Here is a 23394-nt window from a genome sequence, read left to right on the forward strand (position 1 = left end):
GCAAAGTGTTTGGAGAAAACCTACGCATGGCGAGAGGAGAACTCACATAACCTTGTATCCACGAGGAGTACATCGAAAAACCTCCGCATTACTGCACAAAGGGAGGTAGGTTATTTCTCTTGCAAGTGAAACATAACTCATGCCCTCTGAATGATCCACGAACCCAACCTCTGCAGCAAGAGTGAGAAAACTACGGCTCACAAATGCATTTTGTATGGGCCAAAGACACATGCGACCTACCACTTAAAAATCACCCGCAAAATTACATTTATCACCACAAGCATCTTCGCCACACTAATCGGGTAAGAGAGGGACATTTTTTCCATCTGGAAACTCTGCGTTTATAATTATAGCAGGCCAAATCACTCCTGCCACGGTGTAGTAATTGACATAACATGTACCCAAACATGCAATAAGTCTGCAGTGACTGAACTGTTTTACTCAATCGGGGATAATCTATCAAAAAGCCCCCTGCTGTGACACGACTGTAAACGACGCAAAACATCGCACGTAATACAATCCTACCGAAAAGAATGGCCGCGAATACCAAATGAACTCAACATTATAATTACCCAAAACTCAACAGCAGCTGCTGAAATCCACTGCAGAGAACATTCTGCAGTAATCGCCAACATTGCAGTCAGTCAAATTACTGCACACTCCATAAACAATGGATACAAATTAGGCGTGTAAAGTCAATTCGGAGTAGCACCACTTTATTGTACGGGAACTCCTCTGCTTACCAACAAGTTCGGTTCTAGAGGTCTGTTCGTAATTCGATTTGTTCTTAAGTCCAACGTCACTCCTGTCGATTCCAAACATGGTGTACGGTAAGTACACGAAATACGGGGAATAGCTTTTAAATGTCGTATACTATCCTGTAGATGTAACTGGTTCTTCGTGTTCTGCAGATTAGATGCCACCACTGCCATCTATTGCGCGGCAGTTGAACTTACGACTCTCGGTCCCAACAGGCAACTGGACATACAGACAGGTTTCTTCGTATCTCTGAAAGTCGAATGTTTGTAAGTAGAGAAGTATCTGTATTTGTATTTTTGCTTGCAAATGAGACTATCCTGGTCTCTTGAGTTCTCACATGGCCAGCCAAAAATAACACTTGAAATTGAAAGCTGGACATGAAAACTAAAATGAAGCATCTGATCAAATTAGAGTCAATGCCCTTTCTGCGTGCCAAAAGGCATTCCTCTATCAGCACACAACCAGTGTATTTCAACTAGAGGTAATTTCATCCCACTGCATGACAGCAAGGTACTCGTACATATGCCAATATATACACTACACACCGTCTTATATACGTAACAGGCCATTGTAAAAGAGCAATGCGACTGCAAATTAAACACTACATTACATATCCGGAGTTGAATTTCAATGAACAAGGCTGAATTAAAAATGAAGGCCGTTTCACTTGTTAATGGTATTAAGAGGTTTCCCCAATGCATTGTACAAGTGTTGTCCAAAAACAAATGCGTGGATAGTTAAATCACCTTGCTGCTACATTGCAAGAACCCGTGTGCTGTGAATGCACCAACAGTGAAAAGGGGCTTTGTCGATACTGATGCATCGTTCTTCAAGACTCGGTACATAAACCTTGAATTTAAACCATTGCCAAACACTACTGGAAAATCAGTTTTTGTTTACATAAGATCTATATAGCAGACTCCTGCCAAATGTTGTGCGTGTGCGTTATAATGTGTTTGTAGTTCATACCGTACGTTATCCGTTTGGCTTCTTAATGTCTGTGTGATTGTATGTGCGCACGTATGTACAATGTATGTTTGTGTGGACAATAATTCAGTGGTTGTATGTGTGTCTTCGTGTGTGAGCTCCATGCTCGCTGAATGCTAGCCAGCAGCATTTTCCCCATGTCTGTTGTCTATACATAGAATGTCTTTGTTTGTGTGCGTGTGCCCGTGCATTTGTATACGTGTGCACGCATGCACGTGTGCTTACATGTGGTTCACACCAGCTCTCATAAACGGACCAGACCGTTCTGTCTGACAAACAAAACCGAGCAACCAAATACCTACACAAACATCCTCTCCAGCTAATGAAGCTCGCCATCTGCTGGAAAGAATATGAGCTAATAAGGACAAAGAGGCTAAAATACGAACAGACTCAACAGCTAACACCTTTTAGGCTTCAAGATCACATGACAGAAATTCCTGCAATAGCCCGCAAGCCACATAAGATCACATATATGTGCACATCAGCTTGATTGAACCAACAGCTTAAACAAACAAAAAAACATTTTAAACTATTAATTGGCAAAGCAAAAATTATGCTTGCTTCACACTTTGGATGTTGAGAAAAAAGCCCTAGGCACAGATGTGGTGGCAAGGTAGCAAGAATATGTGGCACGATGCATCAATACATCAATTAATGCCGATTCTGAAGCTCACGATACATGCATCAAATTGCGTGCGCAAGAATCGATCGTGGGTTCAAGCGTCACTTGAGCAACCACGAGAGGCGATGAATCCACACTCGCCCCTCGCAACAACACTCTTGTCGACATCCACCATGCAACAGAGATGAGGACGTTCCAACGTCATCTCCAGTAACATCTTAAACAAACGTGGGTACAGAGTGAGAAATTTAAAGAAGCATTATCCTGCTTTTGCACCAAAAGGCACACCTCGGTTTCACGTCCATATTCTTCAGGAAATGGTTCTGAACACTGGTACTACTACGAGACCGCACGTGCGACCGCAGCCTGGGAGAAAAAATGAGATATTAAATCTTCTTCCGTGGGTATCTCGACGCCCAGCAGTGAATACAATTTGGATACCCGTGGAAGAATCTGAATCCTCACCTGAGAGCACGGTTGGCTATGTAGGGCGCAAAAGAGGTTCAACATACATACAAAGCATTTAATTCGAATTTTATTCATGGCTGCTGGAAGGACTGAGACACACTATGTTCTTTCGTCAATTCAATGACACACACGGTAAAGCCTCGTTGTATCGTTGCAGGTGGCCGCACCAAACACTAAAATAAAGATTAACATTCAACTTCTTGTCTTTGTCATTTCGTGTATGTTGAACTTATTTCGAACCATACGTAGCCAACCGTGCGAATCAGTTAGCTACGTATGCACCACAAGTACATTATGTCATTGATGTGAGTGGCCAAATTACAATGGCAGGGGTCTGTTGACTCCTTCTTTGCATGCCCTTGCCATGAGGTTATATGTGAAACCCAGTTTAAGACAGATGTGCTCGAAACCATCACACAGTTGCCATATTAAGATAGCAAGGGCTACATCACACTGAAGATTATGAACAAGTGTGATACTGGTGTGCAATTACCATGTTGATTTACCACTGCAAAATGTACAATGTATGCACTTCCACGTTATATATTTATACCTATTGGAGGTTTTAAGGTGTTAATGACTTCATGACCTATTATATAATGTAGCTATTCACCATCCTCCCGACAATTTGGTGACTTTGTCAATGTGCAGGGTCACTATCCTATTTAATAATCGATTTATTTTCTGGTTTAGTGTGTAATGTTGCTCGTATTGTCAGTCTTATTTGTTCAATCTGGTTCGTTGTGTTGTTGGTTCCATTAGTCTAATGGTAACATTCAAATATCATTTTCATAAATCATGCAGGAGTATCCTGAAAATAGCTTAATAACCCACACATGTATTTTAGATAACATATGCCAGCTTGATTTACAATCCAATTTTGAACGTTTTTTCTGTATCTCCCCAAAGATGGCTGCACAGCAGATTTTTTTTCATTCATGTAATGCACCAGTTCTCAACAAAAGCCAACTTTGTAGACAATTAACTTCCGTGGGTTATGTTTTTTTCAGGACACGCCACCCCCCTCGCCTCCTCAAATAACACGTTGTTACACCAACGATTCGAAGCACGCACAAGCGAGCCGCAAAAAGCATCCATTTCCATCGATGCGCGCAAAATCAGACGCGCTCTGCCCACGTACTCTGCGCTGCGCCGCCCAAAAGGTAACTGTGGGCTTTCCCCACGATGGTGCGCAAAACACAAAATAAACGCCCCTCCCCCCCCCTAAGCGTCCTTCACCTCGGCGCTCGCCGCCACTCGACAGCGCCCGCTCTCCTCCCCAGCCGGCCCTTCGGCATCCCCTTCCGTGCCCGAGGTGGGCCGAGGCTCGATGGCTCCGGCCCCGGCGCCGCCGCTGTGCGTGAGGCCGCCCAGCAGCGAGCTGCTCGTGGGAGCGTCCGTCAGGAGGCTGCCGACCAGAACGTGGGAGCCCCACGTGCGGTGACGGATCACCTTGCAGCAGCCCAGGTCCTCCACCTGGAAGCCCAGCTGCCGGTAGCGTCCGTCCGTCTCAAAAAGGGGACTGTTCGTGTACGGCCCAAAGAACTAAAAAGAAAAGCAGGGCGTAGTGAAAATTTACATTATGATACCAGAACAGGTGAGTTGTATATACGGGAAAACATCAACGAGCCTCAAGAGTCTGATTCAAGAGGGTCATACTTTAGGGTTGAGCATTTCTCCTCTCGAGCTTTCACCATGCACTGCTACGGACATCTTAACTCTGACTCCGGAAGATGCCTGTAGTAACGCAAGGAAAAAACTTGAGAAGGAATTCTAACACGCAGCCCAACCTGGAAGACTACATTTAAGAGTGGCTGTGACAACCGGCGTGGCTTCCTGAATGTAAGTTTGGAATGTGCAAGAAAACCGTAGAACCTGGAGAACACCCAAGCTTACAGCGTTGAAATGTGTTCAGAGACAGGTTCATAAAAAACCCACTTTTTGTGCTGTCATCTCCTGGTCACCACGCAGCACAGTGGGTGTGAGAGTTTCATACATCTGTAGAGGAGTATTGGGTGTCGGCACGTCATGCTCGCCCTCCGAGGGAGTGACATCGGAGGGCGTGAGGTCAGGGAGACCTCGGGGGACGGTGACATCATGTCCCAAGTGGATATTTAAGGGGGACCCCGTAACGTAAGCGGTGTCGTCAAGAGCACCAGGGAACGAGGAGAGAGAGAGAGATGGGACCCAGGGTAGGATAACCTCACACGAGGCTAAGGGTGGCTCTGATTCACCCAACCGGCCAAAGTTGGTTGAGCCCTCGGCCGGTGCAGGGTGAAGAGCCCCGATAGCCGGGGGGGGTGTTAGGGACTCCCAGTACCCCTTCCCTGGGGGAGAAATAGATAGCCGTGGAGAGTAGGCGGGAGCTGTATCAACTTAGGCGTAAGCCCCTAATAAACTTGGCGAAAGCCCCCTACAAGACCTGCCTCTGAGTCGTGGTTTGCACCACAACACATCTGTGTGATCCATTACGCTTTTCCCTCAAAGAGCCACATTCTGAACGTGTGCCACCGTGCCTGGCAGAGTGGAGGACATAAGAGAGATGAGTGGCCCAAAGCTTGTCTTGATAGGTGCTGCTGAGCTCTATAACGGTCCCCCCCCCCCCCTCCGTCCGAGTGGCGATGGCAGCTGCTTGTAACTAGGCCCTCTCAAAAGTAAAAAAAACCTAGGCTTCATATTACTGAAAAACCATGAAACACCTTACAGCCCCATCAGATGGCACACAAGCATGTGGCAGCCTGATATAGCTGTTGGCGTCAAGGTGGAAAGTAATTCGAAACGGATATTATTTTGACGATTGGTAGTTTTGTGGTTTATACGCAGGTGTTTGGGAGGCCAATGCAGGGGTGGATGGTAGGGGTAAGATCGGGTTGATTCGGTCTCGTTTCCAAGACCTGGTAAAGGGCCCTAGAAGCATCATTCAATGTTAACAAAGTTTTTATACCAGGGATTCTGGGAGTTTGTAGAGGAACGAAAGAGGCTGAAAATACTTTACCACCATTGTGAGTAACAACCCATGTTATAGAGATCAAACACATGGTAACCTTACCAATTGGAAAGAGATTCCTGCAGTAATCAAGGTGAGATATAACTGAATACAGCAGGGTGGAGATCAAGGGATATGCAAAGAAAGGGGAAAATGAAAGACGCAGGGGGGGTTACTCACAGGCATTCCGGACGAAGGGTCGACAAAGTCTGCCCAGTATCCCTCCGCACGCAGGGCAAAGCAGATCTCCTTAGCGCCTTCCACAAACTGCACAACGAAAGAGGCATGCATTCAAACATGGGCTGGACTTGAACGCGATGAATGGTGTACTCAAATCCGAGCCAGTTTGCAGAGTAACATTGTATTCCTGCCTCTTCGTGGTAGCATCATTGGGAAATAACCAAGGTGTGTGCAATCTGATCCTTTCACAATGTTTTAAAAGAGCAGCCCATTTCGTGCCTGTGTCATGCTCCAGATTTTTTCAAATGCAGAAAAAATTTTGTATGTATGTAAAACATACTTTCCTCCAGCCAAAATTAAATATCTTAATGATTATATGTAGTAGAGGTTTGAAATATATCATGATCAAGATTGGTCATAAACTACAGGAAACCTTAATTTTATAATAAGACATCTCAAAAGTGCGATAGTAGCCAAAAATAAAAACCATCAACACTGGCAGGACGAAATTATGGGCGCCTATGGACGTGGAAAACAAAACGCTCGTTGACGACACGACTTTGGAAGCACCGGGATTCTCTCTCCCACGAACACTACGGACCTCGCTAAATCGCTCTCGAACGCGCTGTGGGAGATGCGCGTACACCTTCCACAAACAAAAGATCAAAGAATCGCCGTACTATGACTGTGCTGAAGTATAAACCATCAGACCCATCACCAAGAAATGCGCCAACCGTGCACATTCTAGCGGTTTTCTGCGATCCATACGGCATGTACAGCTACATTGGATTAGTTGAAAACATTTAGCATTCAACTATAACACGTTTCAAAACCGTTGCTTTTCCATCCTGCCATAATAAAGTATTGCCCACCAATGAGTGCTAAGATTTGGTATATATTTCACCGCAAGCAGAATATATTTGCCTGCACAATTGAAGAGTAGAAAATCGACTGGAATACAGGGCCCTGATGTATGCTAGGAAAACACCTGTCACTTCTAAATTACCTAATAGGACACATGATTCTTGACAGCTGCAGGGGCTACCAGAAAAAAGGGAAATTCACTCTTTGCCTAGAGGCCAAATATAATTTGGTGAAAAATAAATGACAAAAACCCCCAAAAGCCTCACATCGTAATTAACAAGTGTCTCAAAAACCACTCTCCTTTTCAACAATTTTTCAGGTTGAAGGTCGTGCGGAAATGACTCAATGTACCCATATTCCCACCCTCTTCTCTCCAGCCTCCCCAAGGGCTCTTATTCGTATCCACACTCCAGAAGATCGAAAATGCAGCTACTCGACTTCTGACCCGCACCCATGAATGAGACCACATCACCACAATACTCCGAAACCTCCGTTGGGTCCCAATCCAATCCCGGATCAATTTCAAGGGCACACTCACTGTTACCAAGCCACTACCTACCTCTCTCCCTTCTTGTCTCATCCTACTTCCCCTCCGCACACTCTCCATGCTGCAGCAACGCCTTTCTAGTGAAGCAGCTAATCAATACTCTTTGGTTTTTTCGGTAAAGTCACGTAGGTAAAAAATAAAATAATAAAATTACTGTATCTGATTACTGATACAGTAATTTTGCTGTGACGGTTCCACCTGAAGACGAAAGCTTGTGTTGCCTCCGAAACGTCGTGATTTAATTTATTATAATTTTTTTTTTTACCTATGTGACTTTACCGAAAAAACCAAAGAGTATGGACCCTTGCAGTCACAAAAACTTCAAATCGACAGCTAATCAATCTTCGACAGGCTCAGGCAGTCTGATTCTGTACGGCACTTTGAGATGCAGTAACGTTTAGACAATATATAAATCCAAATGGTATTGTATTGCACAGCACGCCAACTGGAGCCTCACATTTTGCATCAACCGATCTCTCTCCTCTTCCACATCGGGGCTCCACGCCGTCATGTTATTCTGCGTTTTCTGTGTAACTGTGATGACTGTGAGGTCTGAGTTCGGTGCTTCTGGGAACATGGTAGCGAAATCTAGTGTGGGAGGAAACAAAAAGAAAAATACAACACACAAAAACACTCAAACAATGGCATTACCCCGAGCTTGACATTATTTTACAGGTCACCAGCCACCCACAAACGTGTGTTGGGTGTCCAGAACAACTTGTTTTGTATGGCGTGCAATGGTTGGAAAGGTGGTCTCATGAGGTGGCCGGGTGGACCGGGGGGTTAGCGCCAACCACTGAGATTCTGGTCTGGAATAGAGGAAGGCACCAATAACTAAACCAGGTTCTCAAGTGTAGCGGAGTTCATCCTTAGAGCACAGTCTCAAAGGACTGCACACACAAAAAAAATATGCAAAATAAGCTTTTTAACGTAGTATAGAATATACCAGCATTGCAAACGAAATGTTTCAATCTTATTGCTATTCATCAAACATCTCCATCTATAACATGACATCTGAGAATATGCACCACTTATAGTAGATAATAGGGAAATGAAGGGACCTCAAAAGTAGTTATGTCATTGTCCCAAGTCATTCTTGCACATTGGATGATACACTTCTGTCCACAAGAATTCCAAAAAGATGTTGGTTACGCTTCATCGTATGCCACTGGCATATAAATGTGAGAAGAAACATGGTCGTATGGTCATAGTCTGTTCATAACACCCAAAAATGCACTGGATCTCGTCAGATCTCGGAAGTTCAGCAGACTTGAGCTTGAATTGTGCTTGGAAGGGTGACTGCCATGCATAAAAGACAGGTGCAGTGGCATGGTGGGACAGTAGAGGCAAGTGCATAAAATGATATTGTTGTACTGCCCTCCCCCTACCACCCCCCCCCCCCCCCCGATATTGAGTAACCCGCAATGACTAGCGTGGTGAAATACTGTCAAAATAACCCTCGTATGCTCCGCAAGGTGTGGAGAGGCCCTCATCCAGCAGTGGATTGACAAGAGTGGACTTTACATGTACGTGGTCTAAGATAGGAGGCTCACCTCTCTGCAGTAGCTCAGGACAGCCCTGCACCACGCACTCCACGGGACCCGAGTCGAAGTACGTGTCGGCACTCTGCGGGATCGGAGGCACGGGCGAACTCTCCATGCCCTGCCAAGCAAAATTGACAAAATGTGTCACTGCACTGGCAAGTGCACAGTCTTCCTGTTGCTATTTAACTCGGCTACATCCCATTGACAATGTGATTGGTTTCGCAAGAGAGCCGTGGAATTTTGCTGACAAAGAGATAGCTGATGGTTTTGTTTAATAATTTAAATGTAGGAGAAATTCAAACTCTTGCTAAAACCAGTTATTCAAGAAAACCCATAATCTCTGCATTACCCACAAACCTGACTTTCAAGTTGCCCGACAGCAGCTATTGTTAACATTTTAATTGCAAATCTTTAAACAATACATGTGCATATTTAATCAATAAAAGCGAACACTTCGGCTCCAACTCAGCTGTCAAATTCCCAGACAAAATATAGCAGTGATCTGCCACCTTAAAGTCACTGCTGAACTGCACTAGCCCGGTGCAAATTGAACCGCCACACACGAGCGCAACGATGTGCCAAACCCAATTCTCTTAGAATTCAAGGGGCACGCGTACATTTAATCAGAGCAAGCAAGCACGCACCGCGCTTCCAGCTCTGCCGACGTATTCCCACGGGAAAATTCTAACACTGGCGCATGAGCGGAGAGGTTTATTGACCCATCACCTGGAACTCGTTGACGAACTGCGCCAGCACGAACGTGTGGCGGTCCTGAGCCGAGGGTTCGACGAGCACGTCGGGAAGCTGCTGACGGCGTGCTGTCGGTTGGGCGCCGGCTGCTAGGTTTCTCGCGGACGCCGGGCTCATGGCGCCGTGCACGTGGCTGCTGAAGCCCATGTTGCCCGGCAGCTGGAAGCGGCTGTCGCGAGGCCCGAAAGGCCCCATCCGCTCGTCCGGCCAAACCGTCTGGATGTCTGTGCAAGGAAGATGGTAAACAAACAAAAAACGTCTTTGTATAGCCTAAAAATCCCCATTATTACAAGCACGTTATAAAAAATAAAGATATCTTCTGCGATGTGTTTTCGGGTTGCACCGCGTGTTGTCGAACTCTCCACGTGCCAGGAGCTTCATCAGGACCTGCCTTTGGACACCCCATTGAAAAAATGTGGTACAACCGAAAATACTTTTGGGACTGTTGGGGCATGTTTCCTTCATCAGTAGCTCCTTGCAGTCATCCTTCCAGTCAGAATGGTCACCATTCTTCTTGGACATGGTCACCATTCTTCTTGGACATGGTCACACCTCCACTATATTTTAGTTTCCTCTAATCGACCTGACTTGATTCTTTGATACTCTTGTGAAATCAATACCTGGCCATGCACATCAAATGCAACCCACCACAATTGGACCTCCCTGCAGTTTATTACAAGCATATCCATAGAGAGCAATGTTGAAATACACTGACAGCCTCACCTCCGTCCTGTGGGGAGGCAACCGTCACGTCGCTCTCTCCACCTCCCGCTACCCCGGATGTGGAGAAGGTCCTGCCAGCTGCCACGCGACATGCCAGCGCACGCACACCCGCCACGTACGTCACCAGGCGCACACGGCCACCCAGCACCTGGAAGCAGACAACACCCAAGCATGCACACATAAGGATGCATGGATTGATTTATTCTTAGACTTAGAATACATGCAAATGATTAGTCTGTAGATAGGTCCTTCTGAAGTTAATGCTGTACTGCCAGCTTCTGTCAAACCTCAGAGCCTGGCAGGTTTGGACTAAAGAGATATGTGACATTGAATCAACCCCACCTCCAAAGAGGTGTGCCACCACAGCCATGTTTGTCAAGTACAACTATTACTGGTAGGAACGAAGTGGACCAGCCTACAATAGATTATATCGTCCGTCCGTCCGATGTCCGATTACGTGTAGCAACATCGCCCCCTACTGAAAACACTTGGCATGACCCTATAAAAACCTTTAGACTCTGTGAGGCTTTCCTGGCTAAACAAGTGTAACATTCCCTTATAATTCCCTCAGATAGCTTTTAATTAAAACATTTAAATTAATGAGGCTTTCCTGGCTAAACACGTGTAACCTTCCCTTATAATTCCCTCAGATAGCTTTTAATCAAAACATTTAAATTAATGAGGCTTTCCTGGCTAAACACGTGTAACCTTCCCTTATAATTCCCTGAGATAGCTTTTAATTAAAATTTTGAAAATACATAAAAAAAACTCACAGCGCCCTAAAGCCTACAGCTAGGCCTAAAGCCTAGAACTAGGCCTCAAAGTCTCCCTTCGTATCGTACCCCCGCGTGTGTGAAAGGGAGTTAATGTTTAACAATGTTACATTCCCTGTTTTGAAATAGAAACATTTACATTTAAAGCTTTACATTAATAATTATAACATTTAAATTATACATTAATAATTAAAACATTTAAATTAAAAATTAACTCACAGCGCCCTAAAGCCTACAGCTAGGCCTAAAGCCTAGAACTAGGCCTCAAAATCTCCCTTCGGATCGTCCGATTAGGTGTAGCAACATCGCCCCCTACTGCAAACACTTGGCAGGACCCTACAAAAACCTTTAGACTCAGTGGGGCTTTCATGGCTAAACAAGTGTAATAATACATTATGTTTATATGCTTTGGTTATTCGTTCCTACCAGCCCACCCCGCAGGGTCCTGTTAAAGCTGATTCCAGGATAGAAGGTCTCAAAGTGGGGTGATGGGCTCTCCACAATTCCCAGCTGCCTTTATCTATCCAGTGCTAATATTGACCACACCACTCCTCCAAAAACCCAATCAAGTGAACTCATCACAAATTAGCGTTTTGTTGCTCTATAAACTACAAGCAAGCGGTCTACATACATGTACAGCCCTTTTTAATAATACACTGCTGCATGACAGACTCTTCACACCATGCGGACATCTGGCAGTATATGTAAGAAAGTGGTATTTAATATACAGTAAAGTATTAAATAAGCATATTCTTTATCAAGAATAATTGTGAAACGTATATTATCATCTTACATATCATCAGTATTAACAGGTCATTGTGAACAATGCCGTTGACAGCCACACCTCATCATGAATTCCAAGCTAATAAATTCCACAGCAATTTGCACAGCAGTCACATGATCTATCCACTGCTAGATAAAGGCTTTCCCACATCGTCACCATCTGTCAAGTCATACGATGCAATAATTCATCAATGAACCGAGTGGTGGCTGACTTTCCGTAGTACAGATTGATCAGCAGTAAAATAACATTAAATAAATTGGCACACGATTTCTCATGTGACCGAGGATGCGACGTATGGAGTGATGTGATTAGTTCGTATGCAGAAGCCACAACCAGCTCCTGGAAACAAAAGTGATTGCATCGTTCTGTTGCCTACTTTGGCTGTGGTTAGTCTCGCCCACCAGTATCTCATTTTTTTAAATCTCCCGATTCATGTGTTTTTCTGTGTTTCAGTGTAATTTTAAGCATGCACCTCTTGTGCATTTCTCAGCTTTTTTTCCCTCCACGTTTCATTTTTTTTGTACGGAATTATGCGAGTGAACACACTGTACTGCAGAAACCGAGCCCAATAAACGGGTCGACACAAACTACCAGCACACGACCCAGCCCACAATAACACAAACCACATTGCCACAAAGTTGTTGGGATATCAACAAGACAGCCGGTAGAACACATCAGTTGTGCTTATAATAACATAATAAAAATATAACAATATGACAATGGGGGGGGGCACGTTAACCTGCCAAGACAGACCGAGGAACCACCTGTAGCTGCGTACCTTGGCCATGGTGAGAGGCGGATGAGTTCTCGGCAAGGCCTGAGTGAGAGCAGGGTACAGACGGAAACACAGGCGATTGCACGCGGGTGAGGAAAACACGCGTCGGCACTGACGAAACGCCGTGCGCATCTTACGCCACCGTGACGGCGGCCAATTCATCTTCCATGGTACAGCGGCGTTGCGGAGGGTGGCATTCTGACCACAGCCTCGTAGCGATGGCTATTGTGGCGGCGGCGGCGATGATTCCTACTCTTGCTGTTAAACGTTCCGGTTTTGACGGGAACCCAAATTAATTGGCTTCATTCGCCGACGTAACAACTTTTTGTTTGGCTTTGTCGGGTGGTGGAGGGTTATAGTTAATAAGTTGAATTTATACCGACACGAAAATAAACTAAATCGTGATTATCTTGACGATAATAACAACGGTGTGAACCATATCTTCTTGGTTCTTTCGGTAAAGTCACGTAGAAGGGAAATAATAAAATAATAAAAATAAAACAATAAAATAATTCTCACGACGTTTCGGCCACAACGCAAGCAGCCGTCCTCAGGTGAAGAACCATACTTATGCTGGTGTTAACGATGATGTTTGTAGCGGTTAACAGTGGTTACGATAACCGTGAGGATGGTGAAAGCAACAGTTATAACGGTGATGACGATCCTCGTAGCGATGACGATGGTAATCGTGGTGGGGATGACATTGATCAGGCTCTGTGAACCCTCCTTCCATTACCACGGAGTTTGAAGTTCAAGCGTTAATAACAATAATTACATTTATACAGCGCTTTTCATCAAGGATATCAAAGCGCTCTACAGGACACAGACACTCACCATAACAATAACATTACAAATACATTCTAAGAATCGTTTGCGAAATGAACTAAAAGTTTAATAATCGGAAGCGTACAAATAGGTTTATAAGGCACATTTTAAAAATGTCCACATACTCAGAAAGATGTCTATGTCTCCGTGGAAGTATGTTCCATAGCCTGGGGGCTACACGGGAACACGCTCGGTCACCCAGAGACCGAAACCTCGACCTGGACATGAAGAGGAGAGGATCTGCATCATCCCCAGATCTTAGGGACCTTGAGGGGGGCATGTGGGTGTCATGAGGGGGGCATATGAGGGGGGTATATGAGGGGGGCATATGAGGGGGGCATATGAGGGGGGCATATGGGTGGTATATGAGGGGGGTATATGAGGGGGGTATATGAGGGGGGCATATGAGGGGGGCATATGGGTGGCATATGACGGAGGTATATGAGGGGGGCATATGGGTGGCATGAGGGTGGTATATTAGGGGGGCATATGGGTGGCATATGAGGGGGTATATGAGGGGGGTATATGAGGGGGGCATATGGGTGGCATATGAGGGGGGTATATGAGGGGGGCATATGGGTGGCATATGAGGGGGGTATATGAGGGGGGCATATGGGTGGCATATGAGGGGGTATATGAGGGGGGCATATGAGGGGGGCATATGAGGGGGGCATATGAGGGGGGCATATGGGTGGTATATGAGGGGGGTATATGAGGGGGGTATATGAGGGGGGTATATGAGGGGGGCATATGAGGGGGGCATATGGGTGGCATATGACGGAGGTATATGAGGGGGGCATATGGGTGGCATGAGGGTGGTATATTAGGGGGGCATATGGGTGGCATATGAGGGGGTATATGAGGGGGGTATATGAGGGGGGTATATGAGGGGGGCATATGGGTGGCATATGAGGGGGGCATATGAGGGGGGTATATGAGGGGGGTATATGAGGGGGGCATATGGGTGGCATATGAGGGGGTATATGAGGGGGTCATATGAAGGGGGCATATGGGGGAATATGAGGGGACAATTATGAGGGGGGTATATGAGGAGGGCATATGGGTGCAGCATGTCAACGACGTAGGCTGGGGGCAAGATGGTTCACTGCTTGTTGACGCAACAAGCAGTGAACCATCTTGTGGGCTTTTTTGGGGGTTTAAATACAAAAGTAGCACCTTATTCAAGGTTCCCCTCATCCCGACGACGTAGTTGTATCTGATAACGGCGTCCTATGGTGCACTACACAGCAGCCCTTTGGCACTCCGCTGCTGGATGAGGCCTCCCGAAACGCAGCGTCGGTGTCATTATTTGACCGCTATTTGAACGCGTCGGAGCATAGAAATCAAGTGAAACATTTAAGATTTCGCGGTCAAAACTATCCAAAAGCGGCCTAGAATAACAACGCATTAGCAAACGCCAAATTGGTATTATACAATTATCGCTTTGCTTTACCTACAACGGATAAGCAAACGCGTACGTGCCGACGTCGTGGATTGGTCCATAACCACGCGAGGGGGGCGTATCCGTTCGCGCCTGACCAATCAGGCAACGAACCGGGTAGCGCGGACCAATCAGCGGCGCGGTAAGGGCAGGGCGTGCTTAAACGAGGTGGGGAATCTAGCGAGCGGGTCGACGTGACCCCTGGGCTCTGTAGGCCTCCAGCGACTGTGGCAAGCGGTTCCGGTCGACTCTTAAGTTTAGGCAACAAAACAAAGGGAGAGAGAGAAGGACAAAGTGAGTGCCGAGAGACTCACCACGAGCGTTGAGAGGAAGAAACAACAGCAGCAAGAAGCGACGAGGCGACGGAGACTACGAGTTCGTAACGAGGCTGACGCGAAAACATCAACGCGAATGACGATTTGAGGGACCGCGACGATTTCACAAGTAAAGGCAAATATTACGCAACACCGTCAAGCAAGGGACCGCGACGATTTTCAAAAAAAAGTAACATCAAAATAGTCAAGCAGACGCACACATGTCAAACAGCTGATCAGTGCCCTAACCTTATTATAGACAAATTCAGACCTTATTGGTCACCCCGTGCCCTTATAAATCTCAACGTCCATCCTACAAAGTCTCACCACAAGGGAGAAACACAAACACACCAAAACATATTTTTTTAAATATACCTAATAGTTTGTTGTGTATTGATACCTGTCAACCCCTTATCAGTGCCGATCTTATTACAGACAAATTCAGACCTTATTGGTCATCCCGTGCCCTTATAAATCTCAACGTCCATTCTGTGTGTCTCTGTGTGTGTCTCTCTCTGCTTGTGTGTCTCTGTGTTGTCTCTGTGTGAGTCTCTCTCTGCTTGTGTGTCTATGTGTCTCTGTGGTGTGTGTCTCTCTCTGTGTCTCTGTGTTGTCTCTCTCTCTGTGTCTCTGTGTGTGTCTCTCTCTGTTTGTGTGTCTGTGTGTCTCTGTGTCTCTCTCTGTGTGTCTCTGTGTTGTCTCTCTCTGTGTCTCTGTGTTGTCTCTCTCTGCTTGTGTGTCTGTATGTGTGTCTATGTTGTGTGTCTCTGTGTGTGTGTCTCTGTGTGTGTCTCTCTCTGCTTGTGTGTCTGTCTGTGTGTCTCTGTGTGTCTCTCTCTCTGTGTCTCTGTGTTGTCTCTCTCTGTTTGTGTGTCTGTCTGTGTGTCTCTGTGTGTGTCTCTCTCGGTGTGTCTCTGTGTTGTTTTTTGTTCATGTTTTTGTTTTTTGTTTGTTGCGGTTGCACCCGATTCAAGAGCTGAATGGCTCACAGGGCTATACCTAATAAATTAACTTGAACGTGAACTTGTCTCTCTCTGTGTCTCTGTGTTGTCTCTCTCTGCTTGTGTGTCTGTATGTGTGTCTATGTTGTGTGTCTCTGTGTGTGCCTCTCTCTGCTTGTGTGTCTGTCTGTGTCTCCGTGTCTGTGTTTTGTCTCTCAAAATTTAGCAATCTTTGGAAGAACGTTAATCAACCAGGTAGGGTGTTGACTGTTGTGTTGGCCGACTCTCTGTGTTGTACTGCCATTATATTTCTAAGTTTACTATGTTTGTTTTCTCATTCATTTGTACCTGATGATGGTTGCTTGTGTTGCAATCGAAACGTCGCATTCTATTATTATTTAATTTGATTTATTTCTACGTGACTTTACCGAAAGAACCAAAGAGTAATTCCTGCAGTCACGAAAGCTTCGAATCTATTACAAACAAATAGACCAAAACAAATCTTGTTTTTTTAATTACCTACTAGTTTTTGTGTACTGATACCTGTCAACCCCTTATCAGTGCCGACCTTATTACAGACTAATTCAGACCATATTGGTCAGCCCGTGCCCTTTAACAATTTCAACGTTCATCCTACAAAGTCACAATCACAATGGAGAAAAACAGACAAATTGCATGATTTTTTTGTGCCCGCATTGAAACGGCTGTACACCGTCTGGACCTTCACAAGATTACAGGGTTAAGCCGTATGGGTTGACAGCTATGCAGACGACAAATGTCTAATTCATGATAACGGGGTAGCGCTTTGTGGGAGAAATCAACAGCGGTTGTCCATCGGATAGACCCGCCACTGCCGTGGGAATGTGGAATTTCCACCACTGGCTAAGCAGTTCTGCTAATAGGGGATGAACAACCTTCTTAATGTCAGTTTAGCACGAAGACCCAAACAGGAGGATTTATCAACAGCTCTGCCTGTCGCCTGATAATGCTGGTTGCAATTCCGGGCGAAACGTAATACTCGAATTGTAAATGTCGTGGCTTTGCTCTCCAACACACTAGTGTGCTATAGTATTCACGAATTGGCATGTTTTGTTTACGTAACAAACCTTACTAATTGGCTGTGTCGGGTGGTTGCGGGTTTAACGACACATTTATATTTACGTTATCTAACCCAAAAACCTCTATGATGGACCGTCTGAAATGCTCATATGATCTGACAAAATAACAGTTTTTGTATTTTAAAGCAAATACTGAACATAGCAGCTGAGAAAAAAAGGAAGAATAATTAATATAAAAATAATTTGAGTCACGTCTATTTATTTAATTAATTGGTTGTTTCTTAAATGCATCTATTAAAAAAATGTGTTAATGAGGGTAAATAATACGACGAACTATATGTTTATATTTAATGTCCAATTGATTTTATAATCCATTCTTTACTCAAACGGCATCTATTCAAGCGATAATCAAACTTTGAAGCCAGTGAGTGTGCGTCTCTTATGAGTCAGTAGTCATGAGACACTTTGCACACTGAAATTCAATTCAAGCTACCTTTGTTGAACCCCAAACACGTGACACTCGTGCTTGCCCATTTGTCAGACCGTTGAGACCGAGGATTGTGAGCAGATGCCTGGTAATGTATGTGGGTAATTGCCAAGGTGGGCTATCGACTCTTAACGTGGGAAATAAATACCCCAAGGCACCGTTTAGAAACACACTGCCCGAATCTCAAATTATGAAAATGAGCCGTAATTAAAGAACACTGTACAACGCTTTCTTTTGTTTCTTCAGGAAACGATAGAATAATACCAATTGTCTTTTTGCAAATTATCAATTGTGGCTCAAAATATACTCTCATCGATTCCAAATACTGAAATACCGAGTTTCAAATAAACGAACGCATAAACAAAGCACAGGATTGTAATGATGAGCAGCCATTTGACATGTCCTGCTGGATGTTGGCCTCCCCACGCCATGTCTACTGGACATTTGTGAAAAAGAGCTTCACAGTGCATCGGATTCCTCCAATATAAATAAATATTCTGATGTTAGTCATGTGTGTTGTTTGATCTCCTTCTCTATGCCGACCAGTGTGGCTTGGTAAACATGGGGCCAATGATCCGTTTTGATATCACTGGGACATTGATGCTAGCCGTGACCAGGAATTTAACTCGGGTTGCCGAATTTGTTATGCAGTGCGCTAATCACTGTGCCACCACTCCGAAATATTCATGTGCATTCGCTTAATTTTATAAAGGATTCAGTTGACATTGAATATGCACCACTGTAGTACTAAAATGCGCTTTTTTTAAGCAGAACTCTTTTACCCTTTTATCTGGCAACAAAACTGACACCCTTTTTTACAAGGAGTCATATTTGCATTGACCACAATACCTGCGGTCGGAATGCAAACAAAAAACACAACTCTGATAATGTATGCACTGTCCTTTAAATTGATTGGTCCACACCCGAGACAGCTTTTCTTAGAGCCTAGTCTCACATGGTGTTGGACCAGATGACGCCAAGAGGCGCACAACTCAAAGACAATGCACCATCAGAGTATGAGAGCTCGGGGTAAGCATTTACACCATTGGAACCTACTGGCAAAGGAGGTTCCAATGGTGCAGATCTCTTTTCTTGATTTATTTGAGTCATCGTCACACATTTGGCAATTGTATAATTCAATTATGACTCGAATGCTGATTCAGAAAATGTATTTATTTATTTTTCACGTGCTTGCTGTGTTGTGAACTCGGCAACCTGAGTTTGCTATCCTTGGCTCACATCATTAGTGAGTGGTATCTGAACCAGGTCCAAGAGCCCCCCCCCCCCCACCAAAACCATCACCAACCAGCACAGACTGGCTTGATAGAGTCTCATAATACAATGGAGACCATCATCCGGCGGTGGATTGACAAAGGACGTAAATAATGAAACGACGAACGTCAATGGCACGTAACTGGCGCGCATATGTTTTGCGCTGCACAATTTCCAGCAGAAATATATTGACCTTGAAAATCATTGCTGTCATAAAAAAAATGTTATTTTCATTCCGTTCAGCAATTGCATTTTGGCGAGCATTTTTGTTGTTGTTGCTGTTGCATGCCACGGGGAGATCGTGGCATGCAAAGTGAACGCAGACACGATTGTTATTCACAGTCCGTACTCCATTAACCTCTCCCCCCCCCCCCTCTCACGGCCCCGCAAAACAGATGGCAGGCATTGGCTTGCGTTGCGTGTTTGCATATGTGTATGTCCACGAGTGTGTTAATTTAATTTCTATTCATTACTCTCTGCAGTAAGGACCTACTTACTCCATGTATATTTCATTGCTTCCTACAGTATATTTATGCGTCGTAATGAATGCTTAATGCGCGCCAGCTCATTAAAAAAAAAACTCCTTGTGCTGCATCGGAGATGCGCTCAGCTGTGGCCCAAAAGTCGCATCTGGTTGGGACAGATGAGGTTGAAACAATGTGCGGGCCAGATCAATTAAGTGCGATTTTTCACGCCTTGGGTTGGCTCATTGAGTCGGCCTTAGCTTGACAAGAACGGATTAATACGCATAGCTGTCCGATGCGTTTTCGGGTTGTGCCACATGTTATTCGGCATGTCGCCTGATGTTGCGCTCCGCATATTGGGAGCTTCGTAAGTTCCAGAATTCAAATTCAGTTCATCATGGCCCATTGTCTATCCACTGCTGGAGTAATGCCTCTCTTCATGATGTCACCATCCCTTACAGTCCTGTGATGCCACATTCAATGTTATCATAATCATCAGCCATGGTCAAACCCACTGCTGGATAAGAGACTGGTCATCCTCGCAGTGGCTTTCGGCTAGCCCTCGAACAAAGACGGTCACTGCATCTCACGTTTTCAGATGCGCTTTTGCGGCCGTATGGAACGCTCTTCTTTCCACATTTCTTTAGAATTGCTTTTCGTGTTTAGTTTCTTGCCCTTGTCCACATTTCCGATTAGCACGGTTGGCTAGGTACGGTGCGAAAGAAGTTCAACATGCACACATAGACCTCCCTGATCTCAGCTCCATATGCCGGGAACTTCTTCAGCTTCTGCAGTTCATTAATTCAAACTCAGCTTGTGAAGGGGCTCTCAGAACGTGGAGCGAAACGTTAGATAATCGCACCAGACAACACACGGTACAACACCAAAACATGTCGCAGAGCTGCGCAACACGACCGTGAAAACCTACGCAAGTCGGATTAATAATAATTGTGTCATTAAATGTGATGTCAGAACTGGAGCTGTGATTATTGTGTACAGCCTGGTAACGTGCCTGACCTTTTCGTGCATTGGCATCATTAATCTATTAATTATTTCCCATATGAAAACGTGTCTTTTGGCCAAAGGGCAATTAACATGTCAACGCCACCTTTAGAATAATAGCTTTAACTAAGACTTACACTCCTTCTGTTCCACTCTGATATCGTTGATCCTGAGCCCACATTACCTCCCTACATTTGACAGCTGTATAAAGCAGTCATCAACACCTCAACATCTCCCACTGTTACATTTTTAAATATTGTCCATTACATACAGAGCATGGTGGCGTTCACCTCATCCGTGCACTGTCCAGGCTCATCCTTTGCTTGCCTTCAAAGATCTGGAATCTAAGTGGGCTTTGGCAGGACACATCACGAGATGGGATGATGATGATGATAGCCGATCGATGAGACTGGCAACGAAGTGACAGCCAAAGGAGAGAATACAATCTAAATGAAGACCACTGTGGGGGTGGAGCAATGAGATCAGCTCGTATGTAGAATTGAGATGTCTTTTGTACCAAAAGACCATTCGGAATGGCAATAGAATGGGGAGATCTTAATATAGCAGCGGATAGAACTTGCTGCAGAAATCCATCGTCGGCTAACCCACAATCCTCCAACCAGGATGTGACCTACCGAGGAAGATCTGGTCCTCCTTGAAGCGGATCCGGACACTATATTGAAGATGTGGGACACTTTTTCCATGAATGGAAATTAATCAGAGTCCACTTTGTGACTGTGGTGGTGCGACGTCGCAGACTGTGCAACATATCGCGAACGGCTGCCCCAATCGGATCATTCAACGGCGATCTGTAACAAATCCACGTGGCTTCAACCTGGGGCAGTCGAATGGATATCAAATCTCGACATCAATTTTTCATCCGTTGCAATCCACAAAAATTCCGTATGAAAGAAGAAGAAAGTGGATGGACAATACTCTTTGGTTCTTTAGGTAAAGTCACGTAAGTATAAAATATTTGTATTTTATTTTCTACCTCCGTGACTTTACCGAAAGAACCAAAGAGTATGGATTCCTGCAGTCAGGAAAGCTTCAAATAAAGATTGGATATACAGTATAATGCTAGATTTGAAGCTTTTGTGACTGCAATGATTCATACTCTTGGGTTTTTTTCGGTAAAGTCACGTAGGTAAAAATAAAATAATAAAATAATAAAAGAATAGGAAAAATTAACGAAACCTCATTTATTTATTTTCCCCTACGTGACTTTACCGAAAAAAACCTGAGTATAGATAATGCCGCCATATAAGGTGCTCCCAGAGTTTCGATTACTTGCCAAGTAGAGTGCAGGCTAATAATGCAAGAATGTTAAATCCTCGCTCATACCTTCATCTCTGTGATACCTCGATTAATGCAACTCTCTCCACGAATCCCCGATATCTAAACTTTATATCATACCGCGTCTCACTGCTTCAGCAGCTTCGGGCGACGTGAGTTTCTGCTGGTGAGGATTCTCATTTACTGGAGGGATGCTTTTTATCGTCTAATGACTTTCTGTGCCATTTACTCTTTGAACAGTCTCGGCAGTTTGTGGGAGTGCCTCTTTTGCTTCATCTTCCTCGGCAGTGATGGTGCCAGCCCCATTAGAGATCCGATGCAGACATTCTTTTTGGAGGTCTACCTTTCAATTTATAAAATCCTAGTGAGATGACAGAAGAGCAAATCAAGGTAGAGATGAGAGATAATTTACTTTTTGTATTAATTACATTATGATTGCTAGGATATGTATTCGAGTTGATATTTGATATACCACTTTTTAATTGAAACCAACGCCCTTTGAGCTACTTGGGGCAGCAGTATGATAACAAGGTTGGCTGCTTTGAAGGTTCGTGGAGCCAAAGGCGAGCTCAAGCATCTTAAGCTTCGGTCGGTATGCATGAAGTTCACCCAACATAAATAATTCTTTAGAATCTTAAAACCTAATGGGTGTACTGAAGGCTGAAGAGCTAAAATAAGATGTATTTAGGAATTCTGTTCATATTAATGTAGCTCACAGACCAAACATTAAGTTTCAAGTTTATTTTATTTAACCAGGTGAGAACTCAAGAAACTAGGATAGTCTCATTTGCAAGAGTAACTTGGGGCCATTAGTCTGCCAGTATTATTATTAATACGGATCAAGTTGGTAAACAATTTTGAATTTGATCTAGATTTGTTTTTGGGCTTGGCCATGTAGTAATATGGTGCCAATATTATATCTATACGTATATGATATATTTTGTAAACGTGAAGTTCTTATCTGGTGGTGTGGGGTTAATGAGAAGAATATTTAAGAATATGTTGTTTATACTCTTTGGGTCTTTCGGTAAAGTCACGTAGATAGAAAAATAATCAAATCAGATAAAATCACGACGTTTCGATCGCAACACAAGCAATCGTCTTCAGGTGAAAAAGTACAGCAGGTGGACTGCTGAGGCAGGAAGACATATAGCGAGAGAGCTACTGCAGCCAAAGGTTTTCTAAGTTTGTTTTCCACTCTGCCAAACGTGGTGGCACACGCTCACCGCACCTTCTATTAGCACGGTTGGCCACATACGGTGTGAAGAAAGTTCAACATACATACGTAAAAGCTCTGCTCGTATATGCGTTTACCCACAATTCCCCGGAACGCATATTGAGCTTGTATAGTGTATGCAATATCACCTAGCAAATGGGCGAATGGTTGCACCCTTCGCCAGAAATCGTTTTTTTACTTGACCAGGTGTAATATGGCATTTTTTGCGTTTCGTTGGAGTCCTCTTGTCAATACGATCTGCTAATCTTGCAGCATTTGTTCAGCAAGCCTGGCACTGCTGATAATTACAAAATCT

The 23394-nt window shown here is 44.5% G+C and overlaps 1 protein-coding gene across 2 annotated transcripts; it reads right to left on the reverse strand.

Moving 5' to 3' along the window:
* Nucleotides 1-699: 699 nt before the first annotated feature.
* LOC133349736 (cobalamin trafficking protein CblD-like) lies at nucleotides 700-15460 on the reverse strand. Of its 2 annotated transcripts, XM_061563441.1 has the most exons (8): nucleotides 15343-15460; nucleotides 12766-12804; nucleotides 10431-10578; nucleotides 9684-9931; nucleotides 8967-9075; nucleotides 7871-8001; nucleotides 6003-6089; nucleotides 700-4381 (listed from the first exon to the last, which is right to left on the reverse strand). In XM_061563441.1, exons 2-8 carry the CDS (start codon nucleotides 12772-12774, stop codon nucleotides 4061-4063), a joined length of 1053 nt encoding a protein of 350 aa, XP_061419425.1. In that variant the 5' UTR covers nucleotides 12775-12804; nucleotides 15343-15460; the 3' UTR covers nucleotides 700-4060. The 2 variants fall into 2 exon arrangements, with proteins under 2 accessions (XP_061419425.1, XP_061419424.1); XM_061563440.1 differs by lacking the exon at nucleotides 15343-15460 and having other exon boundaries at nucleotides 12766-13333.
* Between the last annotated feature and the right edge of the window lie 7934 nt (nucleotides 15461-23394).

This window comes from Lethenteron reissneri, chromosome 31 (assembly GCF_015708825.2).
Source record: "Lethenteron reissneri isolate LAM-NWPU_2019-01 chromosome 31, ASM1570882v1, whole genome shotgun sequence".
Taxonomy (NCBI): Eukaryota; Metazoa; Chordata; class Hyperoartia; order Petromyzontiformes; family Petromyzontidae; genus Lethenteron; species Lethenteron reissneri.